Below are 19,694 nucleotides of genomic sequence, written 5' to 3' on the forward strand. Positions count from 1 at the left end.
ACTGACTTAAATATACTGTTTCATTTATTCAGCACAACTCTAAGAGGTAATTTTTAAGTATGTTTGCGAATGGGTGAACTGAAACTGCTCCTTGAGTGTGGAAAGCCTCCACCACTACCCCTCACTTGCACAGATTAGCAAGTTCTTGCCCTCTGTCAAGATATTTCCCAGCTCCTTTGCCGGGCGCGGTAGCTCACGCCTGTAATCCCAGCACTTTGGGAGGCCAAGGCGGGCGGATCACCTGAAGTCGGGAGTTCGAGACCAGCCTGGCCAACATGGTGAAACCTCATCTCTACTGAAAATACAAAAATTAGCCAGGCGTGGTGGCACACGCCTGTACTCCCAGCTACTCGGGAGACTGAGGCAGGAGAATCATTCGAACCCGGGAGGCAGAAGTTGCAGTGGGCCGAAGTCACGCCACTGCACTCCAGCCTGGGCTACATTGCGAGACTCCTTCTTAAAAAAAAAAAAAAAGAAAGAAAGATATATCCCAGCTCCAGCGTCTGATAACTGTTTGGTGCTGGGCAAGATAGTTAACCTTTCTATGCCTCTTTTCTGCGATAATACCTATGTTTTAGATTGTGAAAGGGAGTAAAGATTTAATGAGTAAAAAGTATTTATAATAGTACCTAGTACTTAGAAAATATTCAATAGCCCTTATTGTTATAATATTTGTTACATTGTATTGAAATTGAAGGCAAGAGCAATGCCTTCATTTTTGTATGGCACCTACCTAGTAAAGCCCTGGCCCTAGTAAATAGTCCATAAATCTTTGTCAGATAAATGTGCAAAACACCCACAATACAGAAACTGAGGCTCTGGGAGTTTGCCCTCACTACACCACTAATAAGTGTAGATCTTAAATCTAATTCCATTGATCTTTCCATTCACGCAAGCTGTATTCCTGCTTTTCTGGAACCATATTCAGTTTACCTTGATTAAAGATGGGTAATTTTAGATAGATTTGGATAATATTAGAATCCTTCATCTTGCTTTGATAATATTTTGCGTTTTGTCATTTCTAGGCATGGGTGATCTTACTATGCTTGATTGTCATTCATTCTCAGAAGTGTTTCTTTCCATTCAGGTCACCTCTGCCATATACTGCCTGTAGTTAGTATTAGCTCCATTTTACCCTGGAGAAATTGAGGTTCAGGAAGATTTAAATGACTTACTTCTAGTTATAAAGTAAAAGAACTTGGGATTTCAAATTTCTTCCCTCACAGACTCTTTACTATTAAGAGAATAAGCACTTATAAAATAGATTTTTTAGTAGAATAAGCACTTTTTCAGTTATGTAGTCATGTATGTTATCTTTTAAATAGCTGTATTAGTCCATTTTCATGCTGCTGATAAAGACATACCCAAGACTGGGCAATTTACAAAGGAAAGAAGTTTAATGGAGAACTCACAGTTCCACATGACTGGGGAAGCCTCACAATCATGGAGGAAGGCAAGGAGGAGCAAGTGACATCTTATGTGGATGACGGCAGGCAAAGAGAGAGCTTGTGCAGGCAAACTCCCATTTTTTTTAAACCATCAGATCTCATGAGACTCATTCACTGTCATGAGAAAAGCACAGGAAAGACCCACCCCGATAATTCAATCACCTCCCACCGGGTTCCTCCTACCATATGTGGAAATTGTGGGAGTTACAATTCAAGATGAGATTTAGTAGGGACACAGTGCCAAACTATATCATTCCGCCCCTGGCCCCTCCCAAATCTCATGTCCTCACATTTGAAAATACAGTCATGCCTTCCCCACAGTCCCCCAAAGCCTTAACTCATTTCAGCATTAACTCAGAAGTCCACAGTCCAAAGTATCATCTGAGACAAGCAAGTTCCTTCCACCTACGAGCCTGTAAAATCAAAAGCAAGTTAGTTACTTCACAGATACAATGGCGATACAGGCATTGGGTATATACAACCATTCCAAATGGGAGAAATTGGCCAAAACAAAGGGGCTACAGGCCCCATGCAAGTCCGAAATCCAGCGGGGCAGTCGAATCTTAAAACTCCAAGATGATCTCCTTTGACTCCCTGTCTCACATCCAGGTCACACTGATCTAAGAGGTGGGTTCCCATGGTCTTGAGCATCTCTGCCCCTGTGGCTTTTCAGGGTACAGCCTCCCTCCTATCTCCCTTTCCAGGCTGGCATTGACTGTTTGTGGCTTTTCCATGTAAATGGTGCAAGCTGTCAATGGAGCTACCATTCTGGGATCTGGAGGACCATGGACCTCTTCTCACAGCTCCATGAGGCAGTGGCCCAGTAGGGATTCTGTGTGGGGGCTCCAACCCCACATTTCTCTTCCACACTGCTCTAGCAGAGATTCTCCATGAGTGCCCTGCGTCTGCAACAAACTTCTGCCTGGGCATCCAGGTGTTTCCATACATCTTCTGAAATCTAGACGGAGGTTCCCAAAGCCCAATTCTTGACTTCTGTGCACTTGCAGGCTCAACACAATGTGGAAGCTGCCAAGGCTTGGGGCTTGCACCTCTGAAACCACAGCCCAAGCTCTGCGTTGGCCACTTTCAGCCATGGCTGGAGTGGCTGGGATGCAGGGCACCAACTCCCTAAGCGGCACACAGCACGCACAGGGACCCTGGGCCTGGCCCCTGAAGCCATTTTCTCCTAGACCTCTGGGCCTGTGATGGCAGGGGCTCCCATGAAGGCCTCTGACATGCCCTGGAGACATTTTCCCCATTGTCTTGGGTATTAACATTCAGCTTCTCTTTAGTTATGCAGATTTCCTCAGAAAATGGGTTTTTCTTTTCTATCACGTCAGGCTGCAAATTTTTCAAACATTTATGTTCTGCTTCCCTTATAAAACTGAATGCTTTTAACAGCACCCAAGTCACCTCTTGAATGCTTTGCTGGTTAGAAATTTCTTCCACCAGACACCCTAAATCATCTCTCTCAAGTTCAAAATTCCACAAATCTCTAGGATGGGCAAAATGCTGCCAGTCTGTTTGCTAAAATATAACAAGAGTCACCTTTGCTCCAGTTCCCAACAAGTTCTTCATATCCATCTGATACCACCTCAGCCTGGACCTTATTGTCTATATCACTATCAGGCTTTTGGTCAAAGCCATTCAACAAGTCTCTAGGAAGTTTGAAAGTTTCCCACATTTTCCTCTCTTCTTCTGAGCCCTCTAAACTGTTCCAACTTCTGCCTGTTACCCAGTTCCAAAGTCACTTCCTCATTTTTGGGTATCTTTTCAGCAACACCCTACTCCTGGTACCAATTTACTGTATTAGTCCATTTTCACACTGCTGATAAAGACACACCCAAGACTGGGCAATTTACAAAGGAAAGAGGTTTAATGGAGAACTCACAATTCCACGTGGCTGAAGGCAAGGAGGAGCAAGTCACATCTTAAGTAGATGGTGGCAGGCAAAGAGAGAGCTTGTGCAGGCAAACTCCCATTTTTTTAAAACAATCAGATCTCGTGAGACTCATTAACTATCATGATAACAGTGCAGGAAAGACTTGCCCCATAATTCAATCACCTCCCACTAGGTTCCTCCCACGACATGTGGGAATTGTGGGAGTTACAATTCAAGGTGAGATTTGGGTGGGGAAATAGAACCAAACCATATCAATAGCCAAGATCATTTATTCCAGATTCCTGTTGTCTAATTTTCTGACCTGTGCTTGGTTCTCCACTTAATCTCTTGGATTAATTACTCCATATTGAGTCTGCTATCTTGGTTAAGTATGCCACTCTTTAGGGCATACATTAACCTTTAGATACATTACTCTTAAAGAACAATTGACAAAATCTTAAACCAGAGGAATTTTCCTTTTTTAAAAAATGTAAATATTACTCCATTTCTTATAAGCCATACCTATAGGGCTACTCCTCCTATTTACTAGAGACTAGTCTTTTTCTGGGTATAGGATTCTACCATATTTCATGGTGTTTTGGGTTTGTCTGTTTTTTTGTTTCGTTTTGTTTTGTTTTTTGGATGGAGTTTCGCTCTTGTTGCCCAGGCTGGAGTGCAATGGTGCGATCTTGGCGCACTGCAACCTTCACCTCCTGGGTTCAAGCAATTATCCTGCCTCAGCCTCCTGAGTAGCTGGGATTACAGGCATATGCCACCATGCTCAGCTAATTTTGTATTTTTAGTAGAGACGGGGTTTCTCCGTGTTGGTCAGGCTGGTCTCGAACTCCCGACCTCAGGTGATCCACCCGCCTCAGCCTCCCAAAGTGCTGGATTAGAGGTGTGAGCCACCGCACCTGGCCGAGGTTTTGTTTTTATTATTTTTAAATTTTTATTTTTTCTGTGAAACAGCTTCAGAAGGTCCTAAGAATGTGTGCCCCCCTTTTTGTTTTTAGAGATGGGATCTTGCTATGTTGCCCAGCCTGGATTCAAACTCCTAGGCTCAGGTGGTCCTCCCACCTCAGCCTGCCAAATATCTAGGACAACAGGCACATGCCACCACATCCAATTAGATAATAGCTTTTAAATACTGGAACAATATGTCAAATTTTTGTGCTAGCAACAATGTAACAATGTAATGGCTTTAGACATGATGTACTTTTTTTTTTTTCTGAGACAGACTCTCGCTTTGTCACCCAGGCTGCAGTGCAGTGGCACAATCTCGGTTCCCTGCAACCTCACCTCCCAGACTCAAGCAATTCTCCTGCCTCAGCCTTCTGAGTAGCTGGGATTACAGGCCTACACCAACACACCTGGCCAATTTTTGTATTTTTAGTAGAAATGGGGTTTCAACTTGTTGCCCAGAGTGGTCTTGAATTCCTGGCCTCAGGGGATCCAACCACCTCGGCCTCCCAAAGTGCAGGGATTACAGGCGTAAGCGACCACCCCCAGCCAGACATGATACAGGCTTTAAAACTTAATCTGAATTATTAACATTTTCTCTATCACTTTCTAAAGTTCAAACAATCAACTAAATGAATAAATCAAGCTTTGTTCGTAACATTTGCCAATTTCTGTGATATAAATCCTCCCACCATGCCTGATTTCAATATGCCCATATGACATCACTGATCATAAAATTGGGAAAAGAGGCACACACCATCACATAGTATTTTCTCCAGACAGATAAAATAGATAGGACATTCCAGTTTCCAGTCTGACAGGTAAAGAGCTTGGAAGTCATGACTCCCATTTTCACAAGAAGGAAAAAGCCAAACAAACTGAAACTTAACAACCCTTCTTAGACCCTTCAGAGAATCAACGTTCCAGGGCCAACCTTCACCCCAAAATCTGGAGAGACATTTGGACTCAAAATAGGTGGAACAGAGAATCATGACTTAGTTGGAGGAAAAACTACTACTGGAACCAGCAACTGGTAGAAATACTTATAGGACAGTTGACTAATTGCTGGAGACTGAACATGGACTAGCTTGAGATATTTTTTTAAACTCCTAGGGACCCAGTGTTAAGCAGTCCCCCACATTTTTGTGAGTTTTGCTTCCAACAGGGAGAGAGAGAAGTCAGCCATTTTGAAATACACCCAGAGCATTCTGTGCTCCTTAACAAAGGCCTGCCTTCAAGGGAAACTGTTGAACAGAGCCTAACCAATGTGGGAGAAAGGATATACTCAACAGAAGCCTCCTCTAGTCTTCCTGTTTCATGTGAGAGAGGGAAAAAATGAGACAGTTGTGAAGGTCACAGCCCAGGGACACACGTGCAATAAAAGACAGACCTAATAATAGAATTACGGAATGCCTTCCCCCCATCCACCTTAATAGGGCTCCTGTATAATAATGGGATTACAACTGAAAAAAACTGCAAGGCCCAGACCCTATTTCAGGAAGAGTCTCTAAGGAAAGTCAAAGAGCAGGCGAGGCAAAAACAAGGACACCAGAGGAAATTTTAGCATCTAACACTTACAGCTATAGCAAACAGTAAACACAACCTAATTCCTAGCCGTATAAACACAAAACCTGACCCTTACCCAATACATAATGTCCAACTTAAAACAATTATATGGCATGCTAAAATGTAAACAAACAAACTATATATATATATATATATATAATCTAGAAAGACAAAGCAAGGCCAGGAGCAATGGCTCATGCCTGTAATCCCAGCATTTTGGGAGGCTGAGGTGGGCGGATCACCTGAGGTCAGGAGTTCGAGACCAGCCTGGCCAACATGGCAAAACCCCTTCTCTACTAAAAATACAAAAATTAGCTAGGCAAGGTGGCGGACACCTGTAATCCCAGCTACTCAGGGGGCTGAGGCAGAAGAATTGCTTGAACCCAGGAGGCGGAGGTTGCAGTGAGCTGAGATTGTGCCCCTGCACTCCAGCCTGGGTGACAGAGTGAGACTCCATCTCAAAAAATACAAATCAAGCATCAGAACCAGTCTCACATATGGCAGAAATTTTGGAATTATCAGACTGAGATTTTAAAATAACTATTAATATGTTAAGGACACTAATGGAAAAAGAGGACAACTTCAAGAACAAAGGGTAATGTAAGCAAAGAGATGAAAACTCTAAAGAATCAAAAGGAAATGCTAGAAATAAAAAACACTGTAACAGAAATGTAGAATGCCTTTGGTGGGCTTATCAGTAGACTGGACATGACACAGGAAAAAAATCAGTGAGCTTGAAAATATGTCAATAGGAAACTTCCCAAACTGAAAAGCAAAGAGAAAAACGACTGAAAAAAGAGTGGAATATCCAGATGCAATGGAAGTAAATAAACTCACGAACATAGATAAGAGTAAAATAATCAGGAAGAGATGAGTTGTTAGTATTTACTACTTTTATTTTATTTTATTTTATTTTATGACAAGATCTGGCTCTATTGCCAGTCTGGAGTGCAATGGCACAATCTCGGCTCACTGCAACCTCCACCACACAGGCTCAAGCCATCCTCCCACCTCAGCCTCCCAGGTAGCTGAGACTACAGCCACATACCACACCCAACTAATTTCTGTGGGTTTTATTTTTTTGTAGAGACAGGGTTTCACCATGTTGCCCAGCCTGATTTCAAACTTGTGAGCTCAAGAGCTCCATCTGTCTCGGCCTCCCAAAGTGGTGGGATTACAGGTGTGAGACCACATCCGGTGTACTACCTTTATTTTTAATATAACATTCAATTGTAAGTTTAGTTAATTTGATTTTTAATAATGCCTTGTTTAACAACCAATTCACAAAATTAATGAAAATTTAACAAGCTTTCAAAAGTCACTATGGATTGGCACACCACTGCTGAAACAAAGACTCATTGAAAGTATCCTATTCAGATTTCTTTTTTTTCCTGAATATAAGGCTGGATAACTATTAACATTTAAATACTGGTGGGGCATGGTGGCTCACACCTGTAATCCCAGAACTTTGGGAGGCCGAGGAGGGCAGATCACTTGAGGTCAGCAGTTCAAGACCAGGCTGGTCAACCCTGTCTCTACTAAAAATACAAAAATTAGCCAGGTATGGTGGCGTGCCCCTGTAATCCCAGCTACTCGGAAGGCTGTGGCATGAGAATCTCTTGAAACCTGGGAGGCAGAGGTTGCAGTGAGCCGAGACGGCGCCATTGCAGTCCAGCCTGGGCAACAGAGGGAGACTCTAAAAAAAAAAAAAAAAAAAAAAAAATTTAAGTTTCCATTATGTGTTGAACACTGTTCTAAGGAAATATGCATATATTATCTCATTTGATTCTCATAACTGTCAGATATTGTCATTGTCATTTTTTTAATTTAAAATTAAAAATGGAGGCTTAGTTAATCTATTCAAAGGCAGACACCTAGAATATGGCATAATTAAGATATGAGCCCAGGTCAGTGCTCTTTCTACTCACTGCCTTCTGAAGCTTACACTGGAAGACTAGGTCAAGAAAAGGTGTACTGACAATTGATTCCTCCATTTTCCTGAAGTTATTTAACGCACTCCCACTCCAGCTCCACTGTGAACCTATAAATCCTGTGCCTCATTAGACAAAGGGAGTGTCAGTTGTGGTAATTCTTAGGACATTACCATGGTTACCAGGCACAGAGTCCAGTGCCCCAACCTGGACATTCCAGAAGAGGCCAGGGAGGATCTGAGATGGCCTTCTTCAACTTGTATCTATTGGGATATCAAAATTCCTTTCGGAACAAGAAAAGGAACACAACTGAAGAAACAAGTAAGGGGAACATAGGGTAGAGGGTTAGAAGGGCCACTTCTTTACCTAGACGCTTCATAGCCACTTCCTAGCTATTTATTTTCCTACCTGGGGTTAGAGATTTATCCTCCAAGACCAACAGTTACACTAGTTAAAATTGTGGAATAGGGACAATATCCTTTCAGCTTTGCTCTCCTGTCATTTACTATCCTTATTAAGACACACAATTTGGGCCAGGTGCAGTGGCTCACATGCAATTCCAGCACTTTGGGAGGCTAAGGCAGGAGGATTGCTTGAGTCCAGGAGTTCCAGACCAGCCTGGGCAACATAGTAAGACCCCATCTCTGTGAAAAGTTACACAAATTAGCTGGGTGTGGTGGTGCATGCCTGTGGTCCTAGCTACTTGGGAGGCTGAAGTGGGAGAATCACTTGAGCCCAGGAGGTCAAGGATGAAGTGAGCCATGATCACACCACTGTACTCCAGCCTGGGCGACAGAGTGAAATCATCTCAAAAAAAAAAAAAAAAGACACACAATTTGTTCAACCAAATAAGTGTATTCTTAGTCATTCATTTGCTCATTTAACCAACACTTGTTAAGCACCAGGCTTTATGTGCCAGGCATTATGTTGGTGACTAGGGTTAAGACCTCTGCTATAAAGCGACTATCTGATGAGAAAGATAAATGTGCAAACAAAAATTGCAATATATTGTATGATTACATTAAATATGGAATGTTCTAGAGCCATTAAGAAGGAAGTACCTGATACTATTGGATTTGGAATAAGAACGGTGGAGTGGAGGATGGGGGAATCCTTCAGAGAAGACTTCACACAGGAAATGCTTCCAGAACTGGGTGTTAAAGGATGATTGGAGTTCACTAAAAAGAAGGGGATGGCTGGGCGCGGTGGCTCACACCTGTAATCCCAACACTTTGGGAGGCCGAGACGGGTGGATCACGAGGTCAGGAGATCAAGACCATCCTGGCTAACACGGTGAAACCCCGTCTCTACTAAAAATACAAACAATTAGCCGAGCGTGATGGCGGGCACCTGTAGTCCCAGCTACTTGTGAGGCTTAGGCAGGAGAATGGTGTGAACCCGGGAGGCGGAGCTTGCAGTGAGCCGAGATCGAGCCACTGCACTCCAGCCTGGGCGACAGAGCGAGACTCTGTCTCAAAAAAAAAAAAGAAAAAAAAAGAAGGGGATATAGCACAGACAAAGGAACAGAGACCTAAGAGAGAACCTTATTAAGTGAATTCCAAGTTCGTGGGTACAGATAAAGGGTAAAGTGGAGGGGTGCTGGGAGGCAGACGTTGAAAACTAGGAAGGGGCCAGATAATTGAGGATGCTGTTAGCCATGCTAAGCATTTTAACTTTATAGAGAGCCATTGAATTTTTAGTAGGCAGTGAGCAGATCTACGTTAAATTCAAAATGCCTAGCCATGCCTCACACATAATAGAGGTTGCATAAATATTTGTAGGGTGAATGGATGAAACAATAAGTTTGAATAATTGTAAAACAGGAAGCTAGGGGAGGCTTTACAGGAGATATGACAATTGATTTACATCTTAAAAGATGAATTGTTGCCGGGCACAGCGGCTCACGCTTGTAATCCCAGCACTTTGAGAGGCTGAGGCAGGCAGATCATGAAGTCAAGAGATTGAGACCATCCTGGCCAACATGGTGAAATCCCATCTCTACTAAAAATACAAAAAAAGAGCCGGGCACGGTGGCTCACGCCTGTAATCCCAGCACTTTGGGAGGCCGAGGTGGGCGGATCACGAGGTCAGGAGTTCGAGACCAGCCTGACCAACATAGTGAAACCCCATCTCTACTAAAAATACAAAAAATAGCCGGGCATGGTGGTGTGCGCCTGTAACCCCAGCTACTTAGGAGGCTGAGGCAGGAGAATCGCTTGAACCCAGGAAGTGGAGGTTGCAGTGAGCCGAGATTGAGCCACTGCACTCCAGCCTAGGCAACAGAGTGAGACTCCATCTCAAAAAAAAAAAAAAAAAAAGAAAAAAAAAATTAGCTGGGCATGGTGGTGCATGCCTGTAATCCCAGCGACCCAGGAGGCTGAGGCAGGAGAATCGCTTGAACCCGGGAGGCGGAGATTGCAGTGAGCTGAGATCGCACCACTGCACTTCAGCCTGGCAACAGAGCAAGACTCCATCTAAAAAAAAAAAGATTGTAAAGAACAATCTTACACAGGCCTCCATTGGTCACTCTCTGTCCTCTGCAATTCCATCAAAGAAGTTCTGTTTTACTATCCAGCTTCCAGGCAAGATTTGTACAAAGGGTACCCCTGATGGACCTTAGAGACCCCTTAATATCCTTATACAAGCCCTTCCCCTCCCAACCCCAACTGAGTCCCAGCATTATGCCATGGGACTGTCTTTATCTCCAAATAAAGAGGAGCTCTTCTCTACCCTCTTTCAGAAAAACAAACTCTTTGGGAAACCTACAAATTTCCCTTTTTCCAGGCCAAGATTAAGCCTCTCCTGGCTGCTCCAATCCTACCTACCCCTACTAGATAGAATTCTCTCACCACGAAGAAACTGAGTATACAGCTGACCAGTTGTCCTACCCAGTTAGCTACTTAAGCACTGTTGAACAAGACTTGATACTAATCCAAAGAGGCCTGGGCATCATTTATTTATAGACTAGACAAAGCGGAAGATTTTACTTTATAAAAACCAGAGCCCTCTGTGGGATGACAGAGAAGTATCCCGATATCATCTACTATCTAAGTTTTCTCATTCTGGTGGCAGAAAATCAGAGGCAGGAGGCTTGGCCAAACCTGTGGAATGTAAAGTTAGAGGGAAGATTGAACATCAAATATGCCACCCCTACTCCCTGCTCACTTCCCCTCCACCCCAATTTTACATCCTCCAGTTACTCTCTCAAAATATGGACAAAGGATTTCAACTTGCCAGTTTCTAATTAATCCGTACTTTTGTTGGCTCAAGCACTTTATAATAAACAACTACTTATTATGCAGTATACCAGGCACTGTACTAAGCACGCTACATGCTTAATTTCATTTAATACTCTAACATTCCTGTGAGGTAGGTATTACTGTTCCCTTTTATCAATAAGAAAACTGAGGCTCAGGCCGGGCACGGTGGCTCACGCCTGTAATCCCAGCACTTTGGGAGGCCAAGGCGGATGGAGCACCTGAGTTCAGGAGTTTGAGACCAGCCTGGCCAATGTGGTGAAACTCCACCTCTACTAAAAATACAAAAATTAGCCAGGTGTGGTGGCACATGCCTGTAATCCCAGCTACTCGGGAGGCCGAGGCAGGAGAATTGCTTGAACCCAAGAGGCAGAGGTTGCAGTGAGGCGTGATCGCACCATTGCACTCCAGCCTGGGCGACAAAAGCGAAACTCTGTCCCCGCCCCCCAAAAAAAGAAAAGAAAACTGAGGCTCAAAGAGGTTAACTTACTTATGCAAGACCACAGCAATAGAGCCAGAATTTGATTCCAAATTGTCTAACTTATCTGTCTGTGCTCTTAAACACATTATTTATGAGGACAAATGATGCAGGTCTTTTTCCTGTAAGCAGGCCACTGTACAAATGATTGATGGTCAACCTTTCTAGGTGAATCTGTTAACCCCCAAACCCTGAATTCAAATGTCGGTTGGGCTTTCATAAAGAATTATTCACGCCCGGACGCGGTGGCTCACGCCTGTAATCCCAGCACTTTAGGAGGCCAAGGCGGGCGGATCATGAGGTCAGGAGATCGATACCATCCTGGCTAACACAGAGAAACTCCTTCTCTACTAAAAATACAAAAATTAGCCAGGCGTGGCGGCGTGTGCCTGTAGTCTCAGCTACTGGGGAGGCTGAGGCAGGAGAATGGCGTGAACCCAGGAGGCGGAGCTTGCAGTGAGCCGAGATTGTGCCACTGCACTCCAGCCTGGGTGACAGAGCGAGACTCCATCTCAAAAAAAAAAAAGAATTATTCACTTCTCCCCAGCAAGTGGTTCTTAGGAGCTCACCATTCACTGGAGCTAAAAGGTAACTTTGCTAATGGCCAGAATTCTTGACTTAACTACTGTATAGAGTCAAAACCTTGCAGCCTCCTCCCATAACCCCTGGGCAACTTCCTGAGAGTTAACAACATTCTACAACTTCAGAATAGTGTTCTGCAAGAGAAAGAGTAACTGGATGGGTTCTTTGTGATCCCTCATCTCTCTCCCTCTCTCTTTTACATACACACACATCTGCACACACATCAGAGAATCATAATTATATAGTCCAACTACTATATGCAAATACCAAAACAATAGTTTGATTTGTTTCCTGTGTTTAAAACGCAAACTTTGGCCAGGCGCAATGGCTCACAACTGTAATCCTACCACTTTGGGAGGCTGATGCGGGCAGATCACTAGAGGCCAGGAATTCAAGACCAGCCTTGCCAATATGGCAAAACCGCGTCTCTACTAAAAATACAAAAATTAGCCAGGGGTGGTGGCACACACCTGTAATCCTAGCTACTCTGGAGGCTGAGGCACGAGAATCTCTTGAACCCAGGAGGTGGAGGTTGCAACGAGCTGAGATTGCACCACTGCACTCCAGCCTGGGCGATAGAGTAAGATTGTCTTAAAAAAAAAAAAAAAAGCCCCTCAAACTCCATTGGAGTTATTGTTGAAAACTCAATATAGGAGTTCAAACATATTCTTCCAAAGAAAATAGGAATTTTCCTTCTGGGACAAGAATTTAGTGAAATCACCATTTGACATGGCAACCAGTTACCACTAATCCCATCCTTCTGAGAGGTATCTTGAACTAAATGTGACCAATTTGTTGCTGGGGTCTGGCTCGCTCACCTAATCAGCACCTACGAATTCCTACCAACTACACACCCCTGGCATAATCTTGCTACTAGGCATCAAGCTAGCAAGCTTGGATCAATTAACAAATACTATATGATGAAAGTTGAGGCCTGGCACGGTGGCCCATACCTGTAATCCCAGCACTTTGGGAGGCCGAGGTGGGCAGATCTCCTGAGGTCAGGAGTTCAAGACCAGCCTGGCCAACATGGTGAAACCCCGTCTCTACTAAAAATACAAAAATTAGCTGGCTGTGGTGACGGACGCCTGTAATCTCAGCTACTTGGGAGGCTGAGGCAGGAGAATCACTTGAACCCAGGAGGCAGAGGTTGCAATGAGCCTAGATTACACCATTGCACTCCAGCCTGGGCAACAAGAGCAAAACTCCATCTGAAAAAAAAAAAAAGAAAGAAAGTTGAATGTAATTACAGTAGACTCATCACAGTCTAATCATTTGTGAGTTAATTTTTTAAAAGATTAAATTGTGGCTGGAAGCGGTGGCTCACTCCTGTAATCCCAGCACTTTGGGAGGCCAAAGCTACTCAGGAGGCTGAGGCATGAGAATCGCTTGAACCTGGGAGGCGGAGGTTGTGGTGAGCTGAGACCGTGCCATTGCACTCCAGCCTGGGCAACAAGAGCAAAACTCCATCTCAAAAAGAGAAAAGTTCAGTGTATGTCTTTTCTTAATCCACAATTTAACCTTTTTTTTTTTTTTTTCTTTTTTTGAGACTGAGTCTTGCTCTTTCGCCCAGGCTGGAGTGCAGTGGTGCAATCTGGGCTCACTGCAACCTCTGCCTCCCAGGTTCAAACAATTCTGCCTCAGCCTCCCGAGTAGCTGGTGTTACAGGCACCTGCCACGCCGCTTGGCTAATTTTTGTATTTTTAGTAGAGATGAGGTTTCACCATGTTGGCCAGGCTGGTCTCAAACTCCTGACCTCAAGTGATCCGCCCACCTCGGCCTCCCAAAGTGCTGGGGTTACAGATGTGAGCCACCAAGCCCAGCTCACATAATGAACTTTAAATTTTACTTTGACTTAATATAGTAGTCCCTCCTTATTCATGGTTTTGTCTTCCAAGGTTTCCATTATTCATGGTTGACTGTGATCCAAAAATATTAAACGGAAAATTCCCAAAGTAAACAATTTACAAATTTTACATTGTATGCCCTTCTGAGTAGAGTGATGAAATTTTGCACTTGGGAAAATCCCACTTGGGAAGAGAATCATCCCTTTGTCTAGCATATTCACTATCCACCTGTTACTGTTTGGAAAAAATACATAGTGTATATAGAGTTTGGTACCATCTGAAGTTTCAAGTATCCTCTGGGAGTCTTGGAATGTCTGGAATGCATACCGAGGATAAGAGGGGACTACTGTATGTGTAAATGCAGATTCTTTTTTTTTTTTTTTTTGAGATGGAGTGTCTCACTCTGTCGCCAGGCTGGAGTGCAGTGGCTCAGTCTCTACTCACTGCAACCTCCGCCTCCCAGGTTCAAATGATTCTCCTGCCTCAGCCTCCCGAGTAGCTGGTAGTACAGGCACATGCCACCACACCTGTCTAATTTTTATATTTTTTAGTCGAGACGGGGTTTCACCATGTTGGCCAGGCTGGTCTCGAACTCCTGGCCTCAAGTGATCCGCCCGCCTCGGCCTTCCAAAGTGCTGGGATTACAGACGTGAGCCATCCCCCCCCCCCAGCCTATGTGGTATATATTTATTTATCCATTTTGGATGTTTTTTGTTTGTTTAGAGACTGGGTCTTGCTCTGTCACCCAGGCTAGAGTGCAATGACACTATTATAGCTTACTGTAGCCTCGAACTCCTGGGCTTAAGTGATCCTCCCACTTCAGTTTCCTGAACAGTTAGGAGTACAGGTATTGTGATACTCTAAGCAGAGCCACACCCCGCTAATTTTTTTGTAAAGACTGGATCCCACTATGTTGCCCAGGCTGGTTACCAACTCCTGGCCTCAAGGAATCCTCCTGTCCCATCCTCCCAAAGTTCTGGGATTACAGGAGCAAGCCACTGTGCCCAGCTTCATTCTGGGTTTTATATATTGCCTTGCCATTATGACAGCTAAGAATTTAGCTTTCTTATACCACACACTTTCCATCCCCCGCTCTTTTTCCAGTATAGGTATATCATAATTTTAGGTTCAAGATAAGCAGAATTCTAAGAATTATCCTCAATAAACCTTGCCTGTGTGTAATCACCTCCCCTTTGAGTGTGGGTAGAACCTCTGAAAAACTGAGATACCACTCTGTGATTGTTAATTTATATGGAACGAGGGAGAGTATCTGAATGAGCTTTATCTAATCACATAAACTCTTTAAAAGCAGAGAGTTTGGCCGGGTGCGGTGGCTCACGCCTGTAATCCCAGCACTTTGGGAGGCCAAGGCGGGCAGATCACTTGAGGTCAGCAGATCGAGACCACCCTGGCTAACACGGTGAAACCCCGTCTCTACTAAAAATACAAAAAATAATTAGCCGGGCGCGGTGGCGGGCACCTGTAGTCCCAGCTGCTGGGGAGGCTGAGGCAGGAGAATGGCATGAACCTGGGAGGCAGAGCTTGCAGTGAGCCGAGTAGCGCCACTGCACTCCAGCCTGGGTGAGAAAGCGAGACTCCGTCTCAAAAAAAAAAAAAAAAAAAGAAGAAGAAAAAGAGGAGGAGGAGGAGGAGGAAAGAGGGGGCCACATGTCAAGGAATGCAAGTGGCCTTTAGGAGCTGAGAGTGGCCCCTGGCTGAGAGCCAGCAAGGCATCAGCGCTATAACCACCAGGAGCTAAATTCTGCCAACAACCTGAATGAGCCTGGAAGTAGATTCTTCTCTACAGTCTCTAGATAAGACCCTAGCCCAGCCAACCTTGATTTCAGCTTTGTGATACTCTAAGCAGAGAACTCAATCAAGCCGCTCCAGCCTTCTGACCTACAGAACTGTGAGATTATAGATGTTGTTTTCAGGCCGGGCGCAGTGGCTCACGCCTGTAATCCCAACACTTTGGGAGGCCGAGGTGGGCAGATCACCTGAGGTCAAGAGTTTGAGACCAGCCTGGTCAACATGGTGAAACCCCCTCTCTACTAAGGTGGCAGGTGCCTGTAATACCAGCTACTCAGGAGGCTGAGGTAGGAGAATCACTTGAACCCAGGAAATGGAGGTTGCAGTGAGCTGATATTGCACCATTGCACTCCAGCCTGGGCAACAAGAGCAAAACTCCATCTCAAAAATAAATAAATAAATACAAATCAATAAGGCTGGGCATGGTGGCTCACACCTGTAATCCCAGCACTTTGGGAGGCCAAGGAGGTTGTATCACCTGAGACCAGCCTGATCAACATGGCGAAATCCCGTCTCTACTAAAAATACAAAAATTAGCCAGGCGTGGTGACACACGCCTATAATCCCAGCTACTCGGGAGGCTGAGGCAGGAGAATTGCTTGAACCCGGGAGGTGGAGGTTGTAGTGAGCCGAGATCATGCCATTGCACTCCAGCCTGGGTGTCAAAGGGAGACTCCCTCTCAAAATAATAATAATAATAATTAAGAAATAAAACAAAATAAAATAGATGTTTTCAGTCACTAAATTTATGATAATTTGTGATGCAGCAATAGAAAATTAATGTGATATTAAATCAGTAGTCTTGCAGTCTTATAACTATGTAAAAAAGGTTCACTGCTAAGCCAAATAATGTCACTGTAACTTTTCCTTTCATTTTTCCTATCCCTAGAGACTTTTTGTTTATCCCTAGAGTTAAGAATTCCTGGCCTGGCATGGTAGCTCATGCCTGTAATCCCAGGACTTTGGAAGCCCGAGGTGAGTGGATTCCTTGAGCCCAGGAATTAGAGACCAGGCTGAACAACATGGGGAAACCTCGTCTCTACCCCCCAAAAAAACACACAAAAATTAGCCAGGCATGGTGATGCATGGCTGTAGTCTCAGCTACTCTGGAGGATGAGGTAGGAGGATTGCTTAAGCCCGGGAGACAGAGGTTGCAGTGAGCTGAGATTGCCCACCACTGCACTCCAGCCTGGGCAACAGAGTGAGACCCTGTCTCAAAAAACAAAAAAAAAGAACTGCCATCATGTTTTCATTTGTTGGTTCTGTATGTACTGATTGTTACTTCTTTCCCCAACACTTCAACAGCTCTGCCAAAAGCCCAATGATATTTTTTTCAATCACTCAAAACACAGCAATCTGTCAGTTCCATTTTTTCCCAAACTGCCTATCCTGCGGTAGTCTAGACTGTTCATTCTCAAAGCCTGTTGCCTCTCTCCAAGGTAGTATTCCCTGTTTCCTGGATCCCATGTTTTTTTTTTTCTTGGCTTACTCCCTCCTGTTCCTGCAATATGCCAAGAAGCTTTATAAGAATGCATAGGAGGTATGTTTATGAGTCCAGAATGGCCTTATTCTATACACTCACACTTGATTGACAGTTTTTCCAGATAGAGAATTCTAGGTTGAAAATCATTTTCTGAAAATTTTGAAGCTATGTTTTTATTGTCCTCTAGCTTCCAGTTACATTCCTTTGTATGTAACTAATTCATTTCTTTCTGGAAGCTTTTTTTTTTTTTTTTTCTGAGATAGGGTCTTGCTCTGTCACCCATGCTGGAGTGCAGTGGCACAATCTTGGCTCACTGCAACCTCTGCCTCCTGGGCTCAAGCGATCCTCCCACCTCAGCCTCCTTAGTAGCTGGAACTACAGGCACACGCCACCATGCCTGGCTAATTTTTTGTATTTTTGTCTAGAGATGGGGTCTTGCCATGTTGCCCAGGCTGGTCTCAAACTCCTGCAATCAAGCAATCTGCTTGCCTCAGTCTCCCAAAGTGCTAGGATTACAGGCATGAGCCAATTCGCCTGGTCTCTGGAAACTTTTGACTTTCTTTTTGTTCTGTAGTATTCTGAAATTTCAAAATGATGGAATTTATTGTAAGTCTTTTTTCATTCATTGTTATGAACACTCCGTGAGCTCTTTCATTCTGGAAATTTATGCTTTCCATTTCTGAGAAATTTTATTTCAATTTTTAATTTTTTTTTTTTTTTGAGATGGAGTCTCGCTCTTGTCACCCAGGCAGGAGTGCAGTGGCGTGATCTCGGCTCACTACAACATCCGCCTCCCAGGTTCAAGCGATTCTCGTTACTCAGTCTCCCACGAAGCTGGGATTACAGGCGCCTGCGACCACGCCCAGCTGATATTTGTATTTTTAGTAGAGACAGGGTTTCCCCATGTTAGCCAGGCTGGTCTCGAACTCCCTACCTCGGTGACCCACCCACCTCGGCCTCCCAAAGTGCTGGGATTACAGGCGTGAGCCATCGTGCCCAGCCTTATTTTTTATTTTTTATTTTTTATTTGTTTATTTATTTTTTTTTGAGATGGAGTCTCACTGTGTTGCCCAGACTAGAGTGCAGTGGCGTGATCTTGGCTCACTGCAAGCTCCGCCTCCTGGATTCATGCCATTCTCCTGCCTCAACCTCCCGAGTAGCTGGGACTACAGGCGCCCACCACCACGCCTGGCTAATTTTTTTGTATTTTTAGTAGAGACGGGGTTTCACCGTGTTAACCAGGGTGGTCTCGATCTCCTGACCTCGTGATCTGCCCGCCTCAGCCTCCCAAAGTGCTGGGATTACAGGCGTGAGCCACCGTGCCCGGCCTTAGTTTTTAATTTGTTGTTTCCTTTATTCTTTTTCAAACTACCATTTGTCAGCTATAAAGTCTCCCAAATGGATCTTCTAACATTAATCTTGATATTATTATTATAATTATTATTAATTACTATTTTTGAGACAGGGTCCTGCTCTGTCACCCAGGCTGGAGTGCAGTGGAACGACCATGGCTCATTGCAGCCTCAACCTCCCAGGCTCAAGCGATGCTCCCAGCTCAGCCTCCCTGAGTAGCTGGGACTACAGGTGCACACTACCATGTCTGGCTAATTTTTGTATTTTTTAGTAGAAACGGAGTCTCCCTGTGTTGCCCAGGATGATCTCGAACTCCTAAGCTCAAGCAATCTGCCCACTTTGGCCTCCCAAAGTGCTGGGATTACAGGCGTGAGCCACCATGTCTGGCTTAATTTTATTTATCTTCATCATCATTATTATTATTTATTCTTTGGAAGGCTTCCTTAATTTTATCTTGCAACCTTGTGTTAATTAGCTATTGCTGTATAACAAATTACCCTAAAATATACAGGCTTATAACAGCAAATATTTATTATTTTACTGTTTCTGTTAATTCAGAAGCAACTTATCCTGATAATTCTGGCTCAGGATCTCTCATATGGTTGCAGACAGGATGTCAGCAGGGGCTGTAGCCATATAATGGTTGAAGAGTGGGTGGGGGCTGAAGGAGCCATTTCCAGGATATCTGGTGGCCTTAGTTTCTCTGTAGGTATTGACAAGACACCCCAGTTTCTCATCATATGGGCCTCTCCATAAGCTGTTTGAATATTCATATATATATATTTTTTTGAGATGGAGTCTCACTCTGTCATCCAGGCTGGAGTCCAGTGGCGCGATCTTGGCTCACTGCAAACTCCGCCTCCTGGGTTCACGCCATTCTCCTGCCTCAGCCTCCTGAGTAGCTGGGACTACAGGCGCCCGCCACCATGTATGGCACCTAAGTTTCTTCAGAGCAAGTGATCAGAAAGAAGGGAGCCAAAATGCATTTTTATGACTTAGTCTCAGAAGTGACTGTCGCATCACCTCTTCTATTTGTTAGAAGAGAATTACTAAATCCAGCCCATACCCAAAGGAAGGGGAACTAAGCTCCACTTCTTG

General features: G+C 44.2%; 1 protein-coding gene across 1 annotated transcript in view; it reads left to right on the forward strand.

Moving 5' to 3' along the window:
* The first annotated feature begins 7,961 nt into the window (after positions 1–7,961).
* Positions 7,962–19,694, forward strand: part of SPMIP11 (sperm microtubule inner protein 11) — a 40,399-nt gene continuing 28,666 nt past the window's right edge. Inside the window, exon 1 of the mRNA XM_054442205.2 lies at positions 7,962–8,108. Coding sequence (XP_054298180.1) covers positions 8,030–8,108 — 79 coding nt within the window. The 5' untranslated portion in view covers positions 7,962–8,029. The remainder of the gene's footprint in view (positions 8,109–19,694) is intronic.

This window comes from Pongo pygmaeus, chromosome 10 (genome assembly GCF_028885625.2).
Source record: "Pongo pygmaeus isolate AG05252 chromosome 10, NHGRI_mPonPyg2-v2.0_pri, whole genome shotgun sequence".
NCBI lineage: Eukaryota > Metazoa > Chordata > Mammalia > Primates > Hominidae > Pongo > Pongo pygmaeus.